Source organism: Chiloscyllium plagiosum, unplaced genomic scaffold (assembly GCF_037043375.1).
Source record: "Chiloscyllium plagiosum isolate Xiang-an unplaced genomic scaffold, Cpla_swu_hap1 HiC_scaffold_3, whole genome shotgun sequence".
Taxonomy (NCBI): domain Eukaryota; kingdom Metazoa; phylum Chordata; class Chondrichthyes; order Orectolobiformes; family Hemiscylliidae; genus Chiloscyllium; species Chiloscyllium plagiosum.
Window position 1 is genome coordinate 80558091 of NW_028270141.1, and position 16550 is coordinate 80574640.

Here is a 16550-nt window from a genome sequence, read left to right on the forward strand (position 1 = left end):
GACCTGACGAGGGAGTCACGGAGGGAGTGGCCTTTTCAGAACGCTGATAGGGGAGGGAGGGAAATATATACCTGGTGGTGGGGTCTGTTTGGAGGTGGCGGAAATGACGACGGATGATACCTGTGCCAGTGTAGCTGCGGAAGATGGACTGTTCCACATATCCTCCTCTAAGTACATGAATAGGAAAGATTTGAAGGGATATGGGCCAAACATAGGCCAGTTGGGACTAGTTTGGTTTTGGAACATGGTCGCCATGGACTAGTTGGACTGAAGGATCTGTTTCCATGCTGTATGACTCTATGCCTCTGTAACATCCAAATCTCTTATAAGTTAGAATAAATGATCAGTATCCCAGTCTAATTTTGAACAATTAGAGACTCCATTATATCTACTCTATAATTTTTCCACTTCTCGGTAACTTACTTGCAAATTTATTTCCCTACATCTTCCCCATTACTTGGTGGTCTATAGACGACACTGAGCAATGTAACTGCACCTTTCTTGTTTCTTAGTTTCAGCCAAATAGATAACTTATTTCTTCAAGGATGTTCTCTCTCTGTAGCACCATTAGTTCTCTGAAATCATACTGCCACCCTTCCCTTCTAATACATCCTTAGTACCTTGTATCCACGAATACTTAAAAGCCAGTCCTGCTTCTCTTTGAGCAAGGCATCTGTTAACATCAAAACTAATGATCCCATCCTGACCCTGACCTTCTCACCACCTTATCAAGTTGCAGGTTCAACCTGATATTTCTTAAATTAATGCAGAAAACCATGGAAACTCCATTTTCACTGATTTAAGTTGCATTTCTTCATGCAATGTCTTGCATTTGTTTAGCCACTTTCCCATCTAACCGTGACAAAAATAACTAACACAACCATTGGAAACACCCATGCAAAATGTCATAATTAATACTGCAGAATAATATACAGAAGAAAGTATCTATTCAGAGAAAAACAGTTGATTTGAAGCCTTACCTGAACTGTGGCTCATCATAATGGTTTCCTTTATCCAAACAGGTAATTAGATCTGCGCAGAATAAAAATCTATGTCAATGCACATTATAATTCCAGCTTGTACTAAAGCTCTGATGCCCTTTGAAAGTGAAATATAAAATCAGAATATCTTTTTACAAATCCATAATGCATAACACATAACTGAGGGCAGTTAATTAAGTCAACTGTGTATTTTATTACATGGGGATTCTACTGTTATGATTCCACCCACTTCTCTGTGGATATAAAGTTAATGAGTTCAATAATTTAAAAATTTTAATTCAACCTCATTTATATTTCAGAGACTGCCTACATTATTTAAAAACTGTAAAACAACTGGAATAATTAAACAATACGTGACAGTTAAATAATAAGACATCATATTTGACCAGATTACTGGTACATAAATTGCCAACTTTCAGCATTTACATTAGATATTATCACAGTTGCAGCAATATTAGTCATTCCTATGAGTGGACCTCAGGTCCCTTAGATTTGGAGTACATTTTTTGTTATGGACCATACCAACGTTCCTCAAAATATTTTGAGGAAGGTAGCCCCTAGTCACTAACGTGTTCTTATTTTAAAGGCAAATGTGAAGTGCTGTGTTTCAGATGCAACACAATTTATTCAAACATTATAGTTAAAATACAACAAAAGAAAGAAGAACTTAAAATAACTTAATTCTACTGGAAAACATAACAGAATAATTGATACAGCAACTACTACTAAGTAACTATCCAAAAAAGTAACATTCAATAAACATCCCTTGGCAAAAAAGGCAAATTCAGAAATCAGATTTTCTCACATGCAATGTTCACATAGGAAGAGAAACCCCAACTTCTAGTTGTGACCAAGAGGGGGAAAAAAATAGCTTCTACTTCTTCAAAACTCCAGCAACTTCTGCTGAATCTAAAAGCTAAAGAAAACCTAGAAATCCTGGTATGTAAGAGCTGCCCACACCCATCCAGTATGCTTCTTTGTTCCAACTTTTAAAAATATCTAAGGCCTTACGAGCTGTTTATGTTACCAAAGGCTTCACACCACCTCTTGTTAAATCTCTCTCCGAAAATAAACCAGGACAAAGTACGCCTCAAAGTCACACCATTGCCACACTTCCATTGTGTAACAATTTGTCAAATGACAGTATAACCTGGATTTGTTACAACTAAATATTTTTGTGAACTTAGCCCCTGCAATCTCATACGTGTAACCACTGTTCTGTATTCGTAAGCCCAAAGTGAAATACTGAAATGGTGCATAATTTTAAACATATATATTTAATATATATAATTATCCCTTCTCTTCCCATACATAGAATCATATATTCATAGAGTCATAGAGCATGGATACAGGTCCTTCGGTCTAACCAGTCCATGCAAAACATTATCCCAAACTGAACCAGTCCCACTTGCCAGTTCCCGGCCCAAATCCCTCCAAACATTTCCTATTCATGTATCCATGCAAATATCTTTTAAACATTGTAACTGTACCCGCATTCACCAGTTACTGAGGAAGTTCATTCCACATGCAAACCACCCTCTGCGAAAAAAAAATTTGCCCGTTATGTCTTTTTTAAATCTCTCTCCTCTGATTTTAAAAAGGTGCCCCTGTAGTCTTGAAATTCCCCATTTAGGGAATAGACAAGTACCATCAACTCTATCTATATCTCTCATTTTATAAACTTCTATCAGGTCACCTCTGAACCTCCAAACTCCAGTAAAAAAAGTCCCAGCTTATCCAGCCTTTCTTTATAACTCAAGCCTTCCACAACCCGCAACATCCTGGTAAATCTCTTCCAAACTCTCTCCAGCTTAAACTATACCTTTTAAACTTTACACCAGTGTGTTCGTATGCTTGATACTGTGCCTGTGTTATTTTGCTCAGGGTTAACACCTGGTAATAGCCTCTGTACTGATAGGGTACATACATTGTGATTAGAGAAAGGTATAAGCTAAAAATAGCATTAAAATATTTGTTGCGACCCCTGGGGCGGTTAAAAACGGAGTTCATGATTCATCCCTCACCTGGTCATTTACACAGTTCAAACCTGAACCTTGTTTTGCAACATGTCTACTCTAAAAATGAATATATTTTAGAAAATCCTTAAATCTCAAAATAACTTCAAATAAACAGCATTGATGTGGAAAACTGATAAAGGCAGATTTGGAATTGATGCAAGCAAATTTTTCAATGTACAGTCTGACAACACAGAGATGATTTAAAACTGGGTGGAAGAGACAAAAGCATTTGAGTCATTTAGGAAGCACTGACAAACCGTATAGTCCCTTTCTGACAAAGTAAAGAAATTGGTTAAGTGTCACTCTTCATTCCAATTCTGTTACGATCTCAACCAAGATAATTATCTTCAACCATACATTAACGAGTTTAAAGTGAGTTAAAATAGTTAATAAGTTTGGTTTAGGACATTCAACTATTTGACTTATATGTAGAAAAGACTGTCATTCATTTCACAGAATCTACAACTTGGAAGTGGGCTGTTCAGCCAATCGAGTTCACAATGATCCTCCGAACAGCATCCCAGACCCACCCCCTTACTCTATCGCTGTAACCCTGCATTTCCCATGGCTAATCCGTCTAGTTTGCCCATCTCTAGACACTACGGGCAATTTAGCATGGCCAATTCACCTACCCTGCACATCTTTGGACTATTGGAGGAAACCGGAGCACCCGGAGGAAAAGCACACAGACACAGGGACAATGTGCAAACTCTACATAGTTGCCCGAATTGAACCTGCGTTCCTGGTGCTGAGATTGCTGGTCGTCTTTTAAAATCTTTTTACTGAACCAAATAAAATAGTTTTTAAAAAGTGCTGGAATCAAGGTAATCCTTGATTTTTAATGTCTTACCTGGATGGCTGCTTGTAGCATATGACAGTAAGAATCCACGTCCTGATATATGGGAGCCACTTTTAAACTGAATGCTTACATCATTGCTGTCTATGTGGATTTCTCTGGAGTCCAAGTTTAGGCTTCCACAATAAGTACCTATATATACATAGAAAACTATTTAATGACACTTACATTAGTCCAAATTTACATTTTAAAAATATTATTTGAATACATAATAGTCACAACACTTCAAATAAGCACTGTAAGGCATTTTGAGGGCGTGGTAAAGTGTGACAGAAACATTAGCTTTTCTTTCTTATTGCCGCGTTTACTTTTTAAGCAGATTTCCGCATTATGAAAAGCACTGCATTTCTCTTAGAAAGGATTTATAATTTAAAAGGGTACCTGTCAAAGAAGATAGAATGACTAATTTTAGACTGAGCTAACAAAACAGGTTGCATGTTTTCCTGCACTATAAACATCCAGTATTCACAATTAGTCAAAACTGGTCCACTTTATATTACTTCCTCCAATCATAAACCAAGAACTTCCAAATGTAAATAACTTCAACAAACAAAAAAAAAATCTAGATTCATTAAATCTGATAATTAGATTTGGATTATAGATTATATTTGAACATTCTCTTTGTACGTCATAAAAATAAACTCATTCTAATGGAAAAACAATACTGATCACTGGCACAGCTTTATTTGAATTTCTCAGCATTTGACTGTTTTTAAAAATGCGCTTAAAGGTATGGCATATTACAGTCAAATATATCATCATCATAATGTGCATGTGCAATTATAGGATATTAATCTTTAGTTTCACGATCTGGTAAAATGCTTAGAGTTGTTTTAACAAAAAGGAAGGAAGGAAACAACTTGAGCTGTATAGACATGATTTTAAGACGACTGCAAAAAGCACTTGCCTGCAAGTCACAGCCACAGAAGTGAAATTACCAAGGAGCATGCTTGGGCAGTTCACCCGCAAAGTTTCATACCTGCAATTGATTCAACTCTCTTAGAAAATACACACAAAAATAATCAAAGGACAAAAAGCCATCAGACACCTTGACAACAGAAAGTGCCAAGGACAAAGCAGATCTATCAACACTCATTATACTAAGAGGGGCGGAGGACACCCCCTATCTGTTTTAATGGTGTTTTAACAGCTTTCACAATGTCAGATTAACATGCCTTTATTAACACAGATTGTCTTCAATATGTGACAATAGTCAGTTAGCATATGACCAAAACCCACACTTATGAGAAGGTATTTTTATAATAAAATGCAGGAAATCTGAAGTTAAAAACTGAAAATGCTGGACTCAAAATGTTACCTTTGTTTCTCTCTCTACAGATACTGCCACACCTGCTGAGTTTCTCCAGTATTTTGTGTTTTTATTAGCTTTGATTATAAACTTGTCTGTTTATTACAACAGGCAGCAAAATTCAAGATGACCTGCAATGTCAAACAGTAACATCAGCTGCCTCTTAATATATTTATTTTTAAAGTTGGTCCATATTTCTGTTACAGTTTGGAATACATCACAAGAGTTAAAGAATTCTACTTGAAAGGAACTTCATATGCCACTCCGAACAAGGTCGGATTAGAGTTTAAAAGAGACTGTTTTCAGACAAACAACAACTTGCATGTGCCAAAACATCACTGGAATTTGAGTCTGACTCTGTTGTATGATTCAGGAGAGTTTTACCTATTAATGGTCCTTATATTTTTAACTGAGGGAGCTTTTCAAAAAAAGCAAACTCTCCACTTAACAATTCATGAGATCTAGCTGGCTTATTTCTACACATAGCTTAATATTGTCAAGTTCATACCAGTTTGGGAATTTAAATAATCTTTTTAAAAAATCCATCTGTGCTATAACCAAACTCAGGATTGAAAGGGAGTAATGTTATCAAATGCAATATGGTCTGAATGATTGTCTAATGCCAAATAATAATTTACATATTTGGGAAACAATATTGACAATGTGATAACCTTGCAGAGAAGATTGGAACTGGCATTTCTGTTAATCACCTTAAAACAGATGTTCAAATGATTATCCATTTGCATGCTAACCATATGCATATTAACACATTCAAACTTTTTATTTGCAGCATGTTGCAAATTCACACTGAAGAAGTACTTTTGAAATGTAGTTACTGTGAGATTAGTGAATGCAGTAACATTTTGCTTACACGAAGGATGGATACACACAGATACCTCCTCCCACCCCACCCAGGAATTGTCTGCATGAATGTGTTAGTTAACGGATAAATCCAGCCAACAATCAAACAGAATTCCAATTCTTCAAACACAGTGAAATAGCATCTTGAACATTCATGAGAAAGGAAAGAGGAGGAGTCAGTTTAACATCATATTTGTCAAACTGCTGGAAGTTCAATCACTTGTCATGGTCTACTTGATCTGGAAGACTAAAATCAGCAATATGTAACTTTCTTTTTTTCCAGAGAGAACATGTCCATGCTCAAGTTATAACTTTGTATGGATCTAGGGGATGGCTACAGACAAAGCTGAATGCTGAATACAGGATTAAAGACAGGATTCTTGGCAGTGTGGAGGAACAGAGGAATCTTGGTGTTCAAGTACATAGATTCCTCAAAGTTGCCACCCAAGTAGATAGGGTTGTTAAGAAAGCATATGGGCGTTTTGGCTTTCATTAACAGGGGATTAAGTTTAAGAGCTGCGAGGTTTTGCTACAGCTCTATAAGTCCCTGGTGAGACCACAGTTGGAATATCGTGTCCAGTTCTGGTCATCCTACTATAGGAAAGATATAGAGGCTTTGGAGAGGATGCAAAGATGGTTGCAAATAGTGCTGAACATTGTGTTGTAAGGCTACTTTTGACCTTATGATGGAGGGCAAGTCATTAATGAAGCAGCTTAAGATGGTTGGGCCCAGGGCACTATTCTGAGGACCTTCTGTAGCGATGTCCTGGAGCTGACTGACCACAAACCATCAACCACAACTGGTGGAGTGTTTGCCCCTTGGTATGTATTGACTCAAATTAATCTGAGAGTTAAACAACTGGAAGCCATGGATGAACTGGAAGACCCACTCCCTACTGAAGTCCAGGTCTGAGACGTTCAAGTCAGGTAAGCCTGACCTATACAGGAAATCTAAAGATAATCTTCGCAAAGCCATTAGGGACTGTTAGGGTTGCCCATGACAGAGCAGCACAAAATGGCCAACAACTGCCCCACCTAACTCTGCAGTAATGGCTGACAGTAATTGAGAGCCTTGGGAAAATATTTTCTTAATGTAGTCTCAGTAAGTTGGACATTAGCAAGACTGTTTAACCAAGGTTACTGGCTACGCTGGAATGTACAGCTGCATGTTCTTATACAGAAAAGGATATTTTGCACTAAGTAGTTGTTTCTCTTGAATTTTTTTTAATCAAGCTGTTTCAATATCAAAGTAGATTTTAGTTAGGGTTCTTCACATAATCATAGATATAGATTCCATGATAGCTGTAGATATATAGATGAAAAATCACCAAATGATTCTGCCAATAGAAATGTCCCCCCCTCCTTATCACTGAGTCATGGCCAGGGCTGGACCAACAACCTGCCCATCTCTTTAAGGTGCTGCACCAAAGAGCCAATCACACAGGTATAACCCAGGGTCACTGACAGATGATAGGGTCCTGCACTCTAAGCTTCAATTGTATACACTCTGAAGGTTTTGTGTGCCTCACTATGAAAAACAAAAATCTGAAGCTGTAACAAAGTTGTACCAAAATAAAGTTGTACCTGAATCTACCACCGGACTTCGACTCTCCTTGGAAAATATGAGATCTAACAGTGATGCCAAGAGACGATATCAGACTAAACTAGAGTCCCAGACTAACTACACAAACACATAGTGACTGTAGCAAGGTGTATGTGATACAATGGGCTACAAAGCCAAGTTGAGTAGAATTGCTGACAACAACGCATCCCTCGTTGATGAGCTCAATGCATTCTGTGCTCGTTCTGAACAGTAAGTCAGTGAAAGTGTCACTTCCCCTGACAGCCTTGGGTGCACCTAGACACACAGTTACTGCCGCAGACTTCAGATCGGCCTTCCTGAGGGTGAACCCACGGAAAGCGACTGGCCCGGATAGAGTCCCCAGCCGTGCATTCAAATCCCGTGTGGACCAGCTGGCGGGAGTATTTGCAGACATCTTTGATCTCTCTTTTCTATGATGTGAAGTTCCCACCTGCTTCAAGAACACCACTGTCATCCTGATGCCAAAGAAAAATTAGGCATATGCCCCAATGACTATTGTCCTGTGGGTCTGACATCTATTATTATTATGTGCTTTGTGTGGTCACTATTGACACACATCAATTCCAACCTCCCAGATTACCTTGATCAACTACAACTTGCCTCCTGTCACATAAGTCCATGGCAGACACCATCTCCTTGGCCCTGAACTCATCCCTGGAAGATCAGGATAACAAGAACACCCATGTCAGATACCTATTTATTGATTTTGGCTCCCCCTTCAACATCACCATTCCAATAAAACTCACCTCCAACCTCTGATGCCTCAGATTCTACAACTGGATTCTCAACGTCATGACCCAAAGATCGCATTCAGTAAAGACAGGCGACAACATCTTTTCCACACTAATCCTTAACACCAATGCTCTACATAGCTGTGTACTAATCCCCTTAGTATACTCCTTATACACTCATGACCATGTGCTCAACTTCAGCTCTAACTCCATTTATAGATTTGGTGATGGCCCACTCTATTGTGGGTCGGATCTCAAACAATGACACGACCGAGTACTGGAAAGAGATTGACAGTTTAATGGAATTGTGTAAAGATAACAATCTTTCCCTCAATGTCAGCAAAAATGAAGGAGCTGGTCATTGCCTTCACAAATGGAGTGGAGTACACACACCAGTCTGTATCAATGTGCTGAGGCGGAGATGGTCAAGAGCGTCAAGTTCTGAGGAGTAAATATCACCAACAATCTGTCCTGGTCTATTCACGTAGAAACAACAATCAAGAAAGTACATCAATGCCTCTACTTCCTCAGAAGGTTCATTAAATTCAGCACATCCACAACAACTCTTCCTATTTTTTTACAGACTCACCATAAAAAGTAGCCTATCTGGATGCATCACTGCATGGTATGGCAACTGCTCTTTCTGAGAGTTCAAGAAATTACAGATAGTTGTGAACACAGCCCAGTCCATCACTAAAGCTAGTCTTCCAGTCATTGACTCCGTCTACACTTCCTGTTGTCTTGGGAAAGCAGCCAACATGATCAAAGACCCCTCCCATCCCAGTTATACTCTCTTCCATCGGGCAGAAGATACAAAAATTTGAAAACATATGTCAACAGATAAAAAGAACAGCTTCTTCCCCACTGTTATCAGATTTATGAAAGGACCTCTTAAATATTCGAGCTAACTTTCCTCTGCACCTTCTCTGTAACTGTAACACCATATTTTCCATTCTGTTCTAATATCCTGATGTACTTATATAAGGTATGCTTTGTCTGGACAGCACACAAAACAATACTTTTCACTTCATCTCCATACATGTGACAATAAGAACTCAAATCAAATCAAGTGATTCCAGTTTTGCTCAGGCTCCTTGATGCCACTCTTGGTTCAACATGACCTTGGTGTCAAGGCCAGTCGCTGTCACCTCACATCTGGAATTCAGCTGTTTTGTCCATGTTTGAACCAAGGCTGTAATGAGATCAGGCGCTGAGTGGCCCTGGCAGAACCCAAACTGGGCATCACTGAACAGGTTATTGCTGAGCAAATGCTGCTTGATAGCACTGTTGATGAGACCTTCCAGCACTTTACTTATAATCAAGAGTAGACTGACGGGGCAGTAATTGGCTGGGTTGGATTTGTTCTGCTTTTTGTGTAGAGGATATATCTAGGCAATTTTCCACATTGCAGAACAGCTTGGCTGGGGTGTGGCAACCTTTGGTGCACAAGTCTTCAGTACTATAGCCAGAATTTTGTCAGGGCCCAAAATCTTTGTCGAGCCTCTAAACATTTCTTGAAATCACGTGGAGTGAATCAACTCGGCTGAAGACTGGTATCTGTGATGCAGGGAAGCATTGGAAGAGGCCGAGATAGACCATCCACTCAGCATTGCTGGCAGGAGATTGTGTAAATGCTTCTGCCTTATCTTTTGCACTGATGTGCTACTGTCTTCCACCATTGAGGATGGGGATATTTTTCGAGCCTCCTCCTCCAGTGAATTCTTTAATTGTCCGTCACCATTCATGAATGGATGTGGCAGGAGTGCAGAGCTTAGATCTGATCCATTGGTTGTAGAATCGCTTAACTCTATCTATAACCTGCTGTTTGGTGTGTAAGTCTACCGATTTGGTAATTTCATCAGGTCAACATAATTTTCAGTGCTGCTCCTGGCATAATAATAAATCAAAAACCGTGGATGCTGGAAATTGGAAACTAAAACAGAAATTGCTGGAGAAACACAACAGGTCTAGCAGCATCTATGGAGAGAAAGGAGAGTCAGCAATTTGGGTCCAGGCACCCATCATTATAACACATGCTCTGGCATACCCTCCTACATTCATCACTGAAACGGAGTTGTTCCCCTGGCTTGATAGTAATGGTTGAATGGGGAAAATGCTGGGCCATGAGATTGCAGATTGTGCGCGAATATAATTCTGCTGCTGTTGATGGCCCACAGCAGCTCATGAATGCAGCTTTGAGTTGGTCAATTTGGCCAAAGGGTGATTCATTTAGCACAGTGATAGTGCCACACAACTTGCTGGTGGGTATTCCTAATGTGAAGGCAGAACTTCATCGCCATAATGACTGTGCAGTGGTCACTGCTACTGATACCGCCATGGACAGATGCCTCTGCAGCAGACAGTTTGGAAAGAATTAGGCCAAGTATGCTCTTTCCTATTGTAGGTTCTCTCACCAACTGCCACAGACCCAGCCTCAGCTATGAGCTTTAGGAACCTGACCAGCTCGATCAAAAGGCTGCTGTCAAGTCACTCTTCATGGTGCGTATTGAAATCCCCCATTTGGGGGGCATTTTGCACCCTTGCCACCCTCACTGCTTCCTTCAAGTATTGGTTAACATGGAGGAGCACTGATTCATCAGCTGACAGAGGACAGTATATGGTAACCAACACCTTATTTATGAGACTGCATGGAGTCCGGAGTTAACGTTCAGAACTCTCATGGCAACGTCCTCCCTCTACACCACTGTGCCATCTCTTCTGCTGGGTGTGTCCTGCTGGTGGGACAGGACATATCCAGGGATGGTGATGGTGGTGTCTGGAACATTGTCTGTCAGGTACGATTCTGTGAGTATGAATATGTCAGGCTGCTGCTTGGTTAGACTATGAGACAGCTCTCCCAATTTTGACACCTGCTTCCAGGGGTTCATAAGGAGGTGTTTGCAGGCTCGACAGGGCTGTTTCTACTGTTGTCTTTTCTGGTGTTTTGGTCAATGCCAGGTGGTCCATCCAGTTTCATTTCTTTGTTGAGATGTCACAGTGGTTGATACTGAGAATATTAGTTGAGTTTCTGGATTAATAGTCCAGTGATAATACCACTCGGAAGTTTTATTATTACGAGCTAATTAGTTTTATTCACAAGTTTACATACCTGTCACAGGCTCAAACAAACAGTGTGCCTATGTTAATCAGGTCAGAGGTCAAACACTAAGTGCCAAATTTCTGAAGGAGATCAGCAAACAAATAGCCATTTAGAATTTCACTATCAGCAAATAATGTCACGAAGTAAACAACTTATGACTAACATAACACATTTGACTTGGTGGATAATAATGATGAGATCAACAGCACTCATCATTAGCATGGATTAAGTTAGATAGCAGCTTCTTCATGATATATAGAGTCAATTGCAGCAAATATTGATGTGGGAAAATTGGCGAGCAATTAAAGTCGATAACGGGGCAATTTAGAACACATCCATGTCAACTGCAATTTTCCAATGTGCAGACACGTCACAAACAGCAGCCAAACCAAAGTTCAGCAAAGTTGCTCCCCAGGGCGCGGCTCAAATCCCATAGTAAAGGCCAGGCAACTAACACTTGTACAAATTTGTTTTCTTCTAATTCTTTTCTCTCTTTCTCTCGCTTTCCCTTTTTGTTGGCATTAACAGCTCTTATCCCAGGAAATGAAGATGCTAATGAGTCATTGCCTCCTATTGGTTCTTCAGTTTTGGAGGTCAGCCAACCAGTCTTAATTTTAGATAGCAAACATCCCCTTTAGTATTTATTGGCCAATCCAGTCAAATTCAATGTTGGATTACTGGACAATTTACACCGAACATGAGGCAGCGCAACCTACATTTGACCCCAATGTCAAAGTAAGTCTTGTCCCTGATGTGCAGATAACCTAAGGAATCCAGATGGGTCTGTCAGAAATCCCTACTTTGACTGTTTGCTGGGTTGCAGACTTTGCTGATAAACTCAGTATTAAAATGAATCTTAATCACTTGAACTTCCACAACAAAAACTACCGCTGAAGTTAAAATTGGGCGAAGCAACTGATTGTTTAAATCTCAGAATAGGTAATAATCACTTCTGAATGATCTGTGAGTCTGAAAACTAATTTTAAGAGTGTCAAGTGGAGTACCTCAAGAAAATTAATGGAGATTTTAATTAAATTATAACATAATTTTAATTATTTTGTCATCACTTAATTCCATCTGTATTTTCAAACCTATTTTTTGGTTTCTGTATATGATTTAATTACAACTTAGATGTGCCAGCTTATAATTCCTAGTTTAGAATTTGCAAGTTGGATTTCCAATGAGGAAGAGTCCAGATGCAGGGGAGTGGAGGTAAGATTGTGTGCTCAGAAAACATAATTGGTTCCCAGTGCCTCAAGGGATGCATTTGCACTTTCAAAGCTTTGCGGGGTGGGGGGGGGGAGCTGGAGAACATGGCAGTGTGCACAGATGCAACTAATTGTTTCAAAAGCTCAGCAGGTTTGGGAGCATCTGTGGAGAGGTATCAGAGTTTATGTTTCAGGTCCTCAAGGAAGGGTCACTGGACCCGAAACATTAACTCTGACTTCTCCTCACAGGTGCTGACAGTCCTGCTGAGCTTTCCAGCAATCTCTATTTGTATTTCTGATTTACAGCATCCGTGATTCTTTCTATTTCAATTAATTGTTTGTTGAATGTGTCATCAAGCTCAGTAAGGGATTGAGGAGTACAGATAGAAATTTTCATGTTATCAATGCAGGGAACATAAAGAGTCTGAGTTATGTTTATGTGTAGCTTTCATGGTCTCAGCAAGAAGCCACTAGTGTTCATGAATGCAACATGAAAACGGGAGATTTCAAATTAGTTGCTCATGCAGTGGCAAAGTTGCCATGGTGAGAGCTGAGTAACTTGCTTTTGTAGGGTTTAATCTTTCAGAGGATGTGGGCATCATTGGCTGGGCTACTATCTCTTGCCCATTTCTAATTGCCTTAAAGTGACTGACATCCATTTTGACATAGACCCTTCCTGCGCTCTCTCCCTCTCCCTCACTTTTGATGGTTCCCATTGCCTATAATGGGTTTAGCATATCTAACTGGCTGCATGGGTGATTTACAGGTGGAGTCATAGAGTCATACAGGAATAGAGATGTACAGCACAGAAACAGACCCTTCGGTCCAATTCATCCATATCGACCAGATACCTAACCTAATCTAGTCCCATGAGAGCCCATACTAAAGTTCATATAGATCGTGTCTACCACTCTGCCCTCATCAGTCCTCTTTGTTACTTCTTCAAAAACTCAATCAAGTTCATTAGACATGATTTCCAACGCACAAAGCCAAGTTGACTATCCCGAATCAGTCCTTGCTTTCCAAATACATGTACATCCTGTCCCTCAGGTTTCCTCCAACAACTTGCCCACCAACGACATCAGGCTTACCAGTCTATAGTTCCCTGGCTTGTCCTTACCACCTTTCTTAAATAGTGGCACCTTCAGTCTTCTGGCACCTCACCTGTGACTATCAATGATACAAATATCTCAGCAAGGAGCCCAGCAATCACTCCCTAGTTTCCCACAGAGTTCTAGGGTACATCTGATCAGGTCCTGGGGATTTATCCACTTTTATGTCATAGAGTCAGAGAGATGTACAGCATGGAAACAGATTCTTTGGTCCAACCCATCCACGCCGACCAGATATCCCAACCCAATCTAGTCCCACCTGCCAGCACCCGGCCCAAATCCCTCCAAACCCTTCTTATTCACATACCCATCCAACTGCCTCTTAAATGTTGCAATTGTACCAGCCTCCACCACATCCTCTGGCAGCTCATTCCATACATGTACCATTCTCTGTGTGAAAAAGTTGCCCCTGAGGTCTCTTTTATATCTTTCCCTTCTCACCTTAAACCTATGCCCTCTCATTCTGGACTCCCTGACCCCAGGGAAAAGACTGTCCATTTATCCTATGCATGCGCCTCAATTTTGTAAACCACTATAAGGTCACCTCTCAGCCTCCGACGCTCCAGGGAAAACAGCCCCAGCCTGTTCAGCCTCTCCTTATAGCTCAAATCCTCCAATCCTGGAAACATCCTTGTAAATCTTTTCTGAGACCTTTCAAGTTTCACAACATCTTTCCGATAGGAGAGGGACCAGAATTGCACACAATATTCCAACGGTGACCCAACCAATGACCTGTACAGCCGCAACATGACCTCCCAACTCCTGTACTCAATACTCTGACCAATAAAGGAAAGTATACCAAATGCCTTCTTCACTATCCTGTCTACCTGCGACTCCATTTTCAAGTAGTAATGAACCTGCACCCCAAGATCTCTTTGTTCAGCACCACTCCCTATGACCTTACCATCAAGTCCTGCTAAAATTTGCTTTCACAAAATGCAGCAACTTGCCTTTATCTAAATTAAACTCCATCTACCACTTCTCAGCCCATTGGCCATTCTGTGTTTCAAGACATCCAGCATCCCCTCCTCTATAATATGGACATTTTTCAAGATGTCACCATCTATTTCCACATTCTATATCTTCCATGTCCTTCTCCACAGTAAACACTGATGCAAAATACTCATTTAGTATCTCCCCCATGTCCTGTGGCTCCACACAAAGGCTGCCTTGCTGATCTTTGAGGGGTCCCAGTCTCTCCATAGTTACCCTTTTGTTCTTAATGTATTTATCAACTCCGTTTGGATTGTCCATAACCATATTTGTCAAAGCTAATTCATGTGCCCTTTTTCCCTCCTGATTTCCCTCTTAAGTATACTCCCATTGCCTTTATAATCTTCCAAGGATTTATTGGATCTCTCCTGTCTACACCTGGCATATGCTTCCTTCTTTTTCTGAACCAAAACCTCAATGCCTCTCATCATCCAGCTTTCTCTATACCTACCAGCCTTTCCTTTCACCCTGACAGGAATATACTTTCTCTGGACTCTCATTATCTCATTTCTGAAGGCTTCCCATTTTCCAGCCGTCTCTTTACCTGTAACCATCTGCCTCCAATCAGCTTTTGAAAGTTCTTGCCTAATACCGTTAAAATTGAGCTTCCTGCAATTTAGAACTTCAACTTTTAGATACGGTTTATCCTTCTCCATCACTATTTTAAAACTAATAGAATTATGGTTGCTGGCCCCAAAGTGCTCTCCCGCTGACACCTCAGTCACCTGCCCTGCCTTATTTCCCAAGAGTAGGTCAAGTTTTGCACATTCTCTAGCAGGTACATCCACATACTGAATCAGAACATTTTCTTGTACACACTTAAATTCCTCTCCATCTAAACCTTTAACACTATGGCCGTCCCAGTCAATGTTTGGAAAGTTAAAATCCCCTACCATAACCACCCTATGTTTCTTACAGATAACTGAAATTTCCTTATAAATGGTTTCTCAATTTCTCGCTGACTATTAGAGGGTCTATTATACAACCTCAATAAGGTGATCATCCCTTTCTTATTTCCTAGTTCCACCCAAAAAGACTTCCCTGGATGTATTCCCAGGAATATCCTCCCTAAGTACAGCAGTAATGCTATGCCTTATCAAAAACGCCACTCCCCCTGCTCTCTTGCCCCTTCTTGCTGTTCTTCATTTAGCATTTGTATCCTGGAACATTAAGCTGCCAGTCCTGTCTATCCCTGAGCCATGTTTCTGTAATTACTATAATGTCCCAGTCCCATGTTCCGAACCATACCCTGAGTTCATTTGCCTTCTCTGTTAGGCCTCTTGCACTGAAGTAAATGCAGTTTAAAGTAACAGTCCTACCTTGTTCTCTGCTTTGTTCCTGCCTGCCCTGACTATTTGACTCACTCCTTTTCCCAACTCTACCAGTCTCAGATTGATCTCTTTCCTATCTCGCAGGGTCCCTTCCCCCCCCCAACATTATTCGTTTTAAGTCCTCCCGAGCAGTTCTAGTAAATCTCCCTGCCAGTATATTAGTCCCCTTCCAATTCAGGTGAAAGCCATCCTTCTTGTACAGGTCATTTCTATGCCACAGAAGACTCCTGCATTATCTGCCTTCTCTGGAGTGAATCCATCTATCTGACTGTATCTGCAGTTTTTTACCCCTTCCAATAACTGCCATCCATCCCTAGCTCTTTCAAATTCCTTATTGCAAGAAATTCCAATGATCGTTTAATGTGAACCCTTCTCTCCTGCACCAGCTCCTCAGCCATGCATTCATTCGCTCTAGGAGAAAGTGAGG

At 40.4% G+C, this 16550-nt stretch overlaps 1 protein-coding gene across 1 annotated transcript in view; it reads right to left on the reverse strand.

The window, feature by feature from the left end:
• The window catches only part of dcbld1 (discoidin, CUB and LCCL domain containing 1), a 103849-nt gene that overhangs the window by 47140 nt on the left and 40159 nt on the right, over positions 1-16550 (reverse strand). Inside the window, exons 3-4 of the mRNA XM_087981110.1 lie at positions 3870-4007; positions 981-1032 (exon numbers count right to left, since the gene is read on the reverse strand). Of these exons, the coding sequence (XP_087837236.1) occupies positions 981-1032; positions 3870-4007 (190 nt within the window). The remainder of the gene's footprint in view (positions 1-980; positions 1033-3869; positions 4008-16550) is intronic.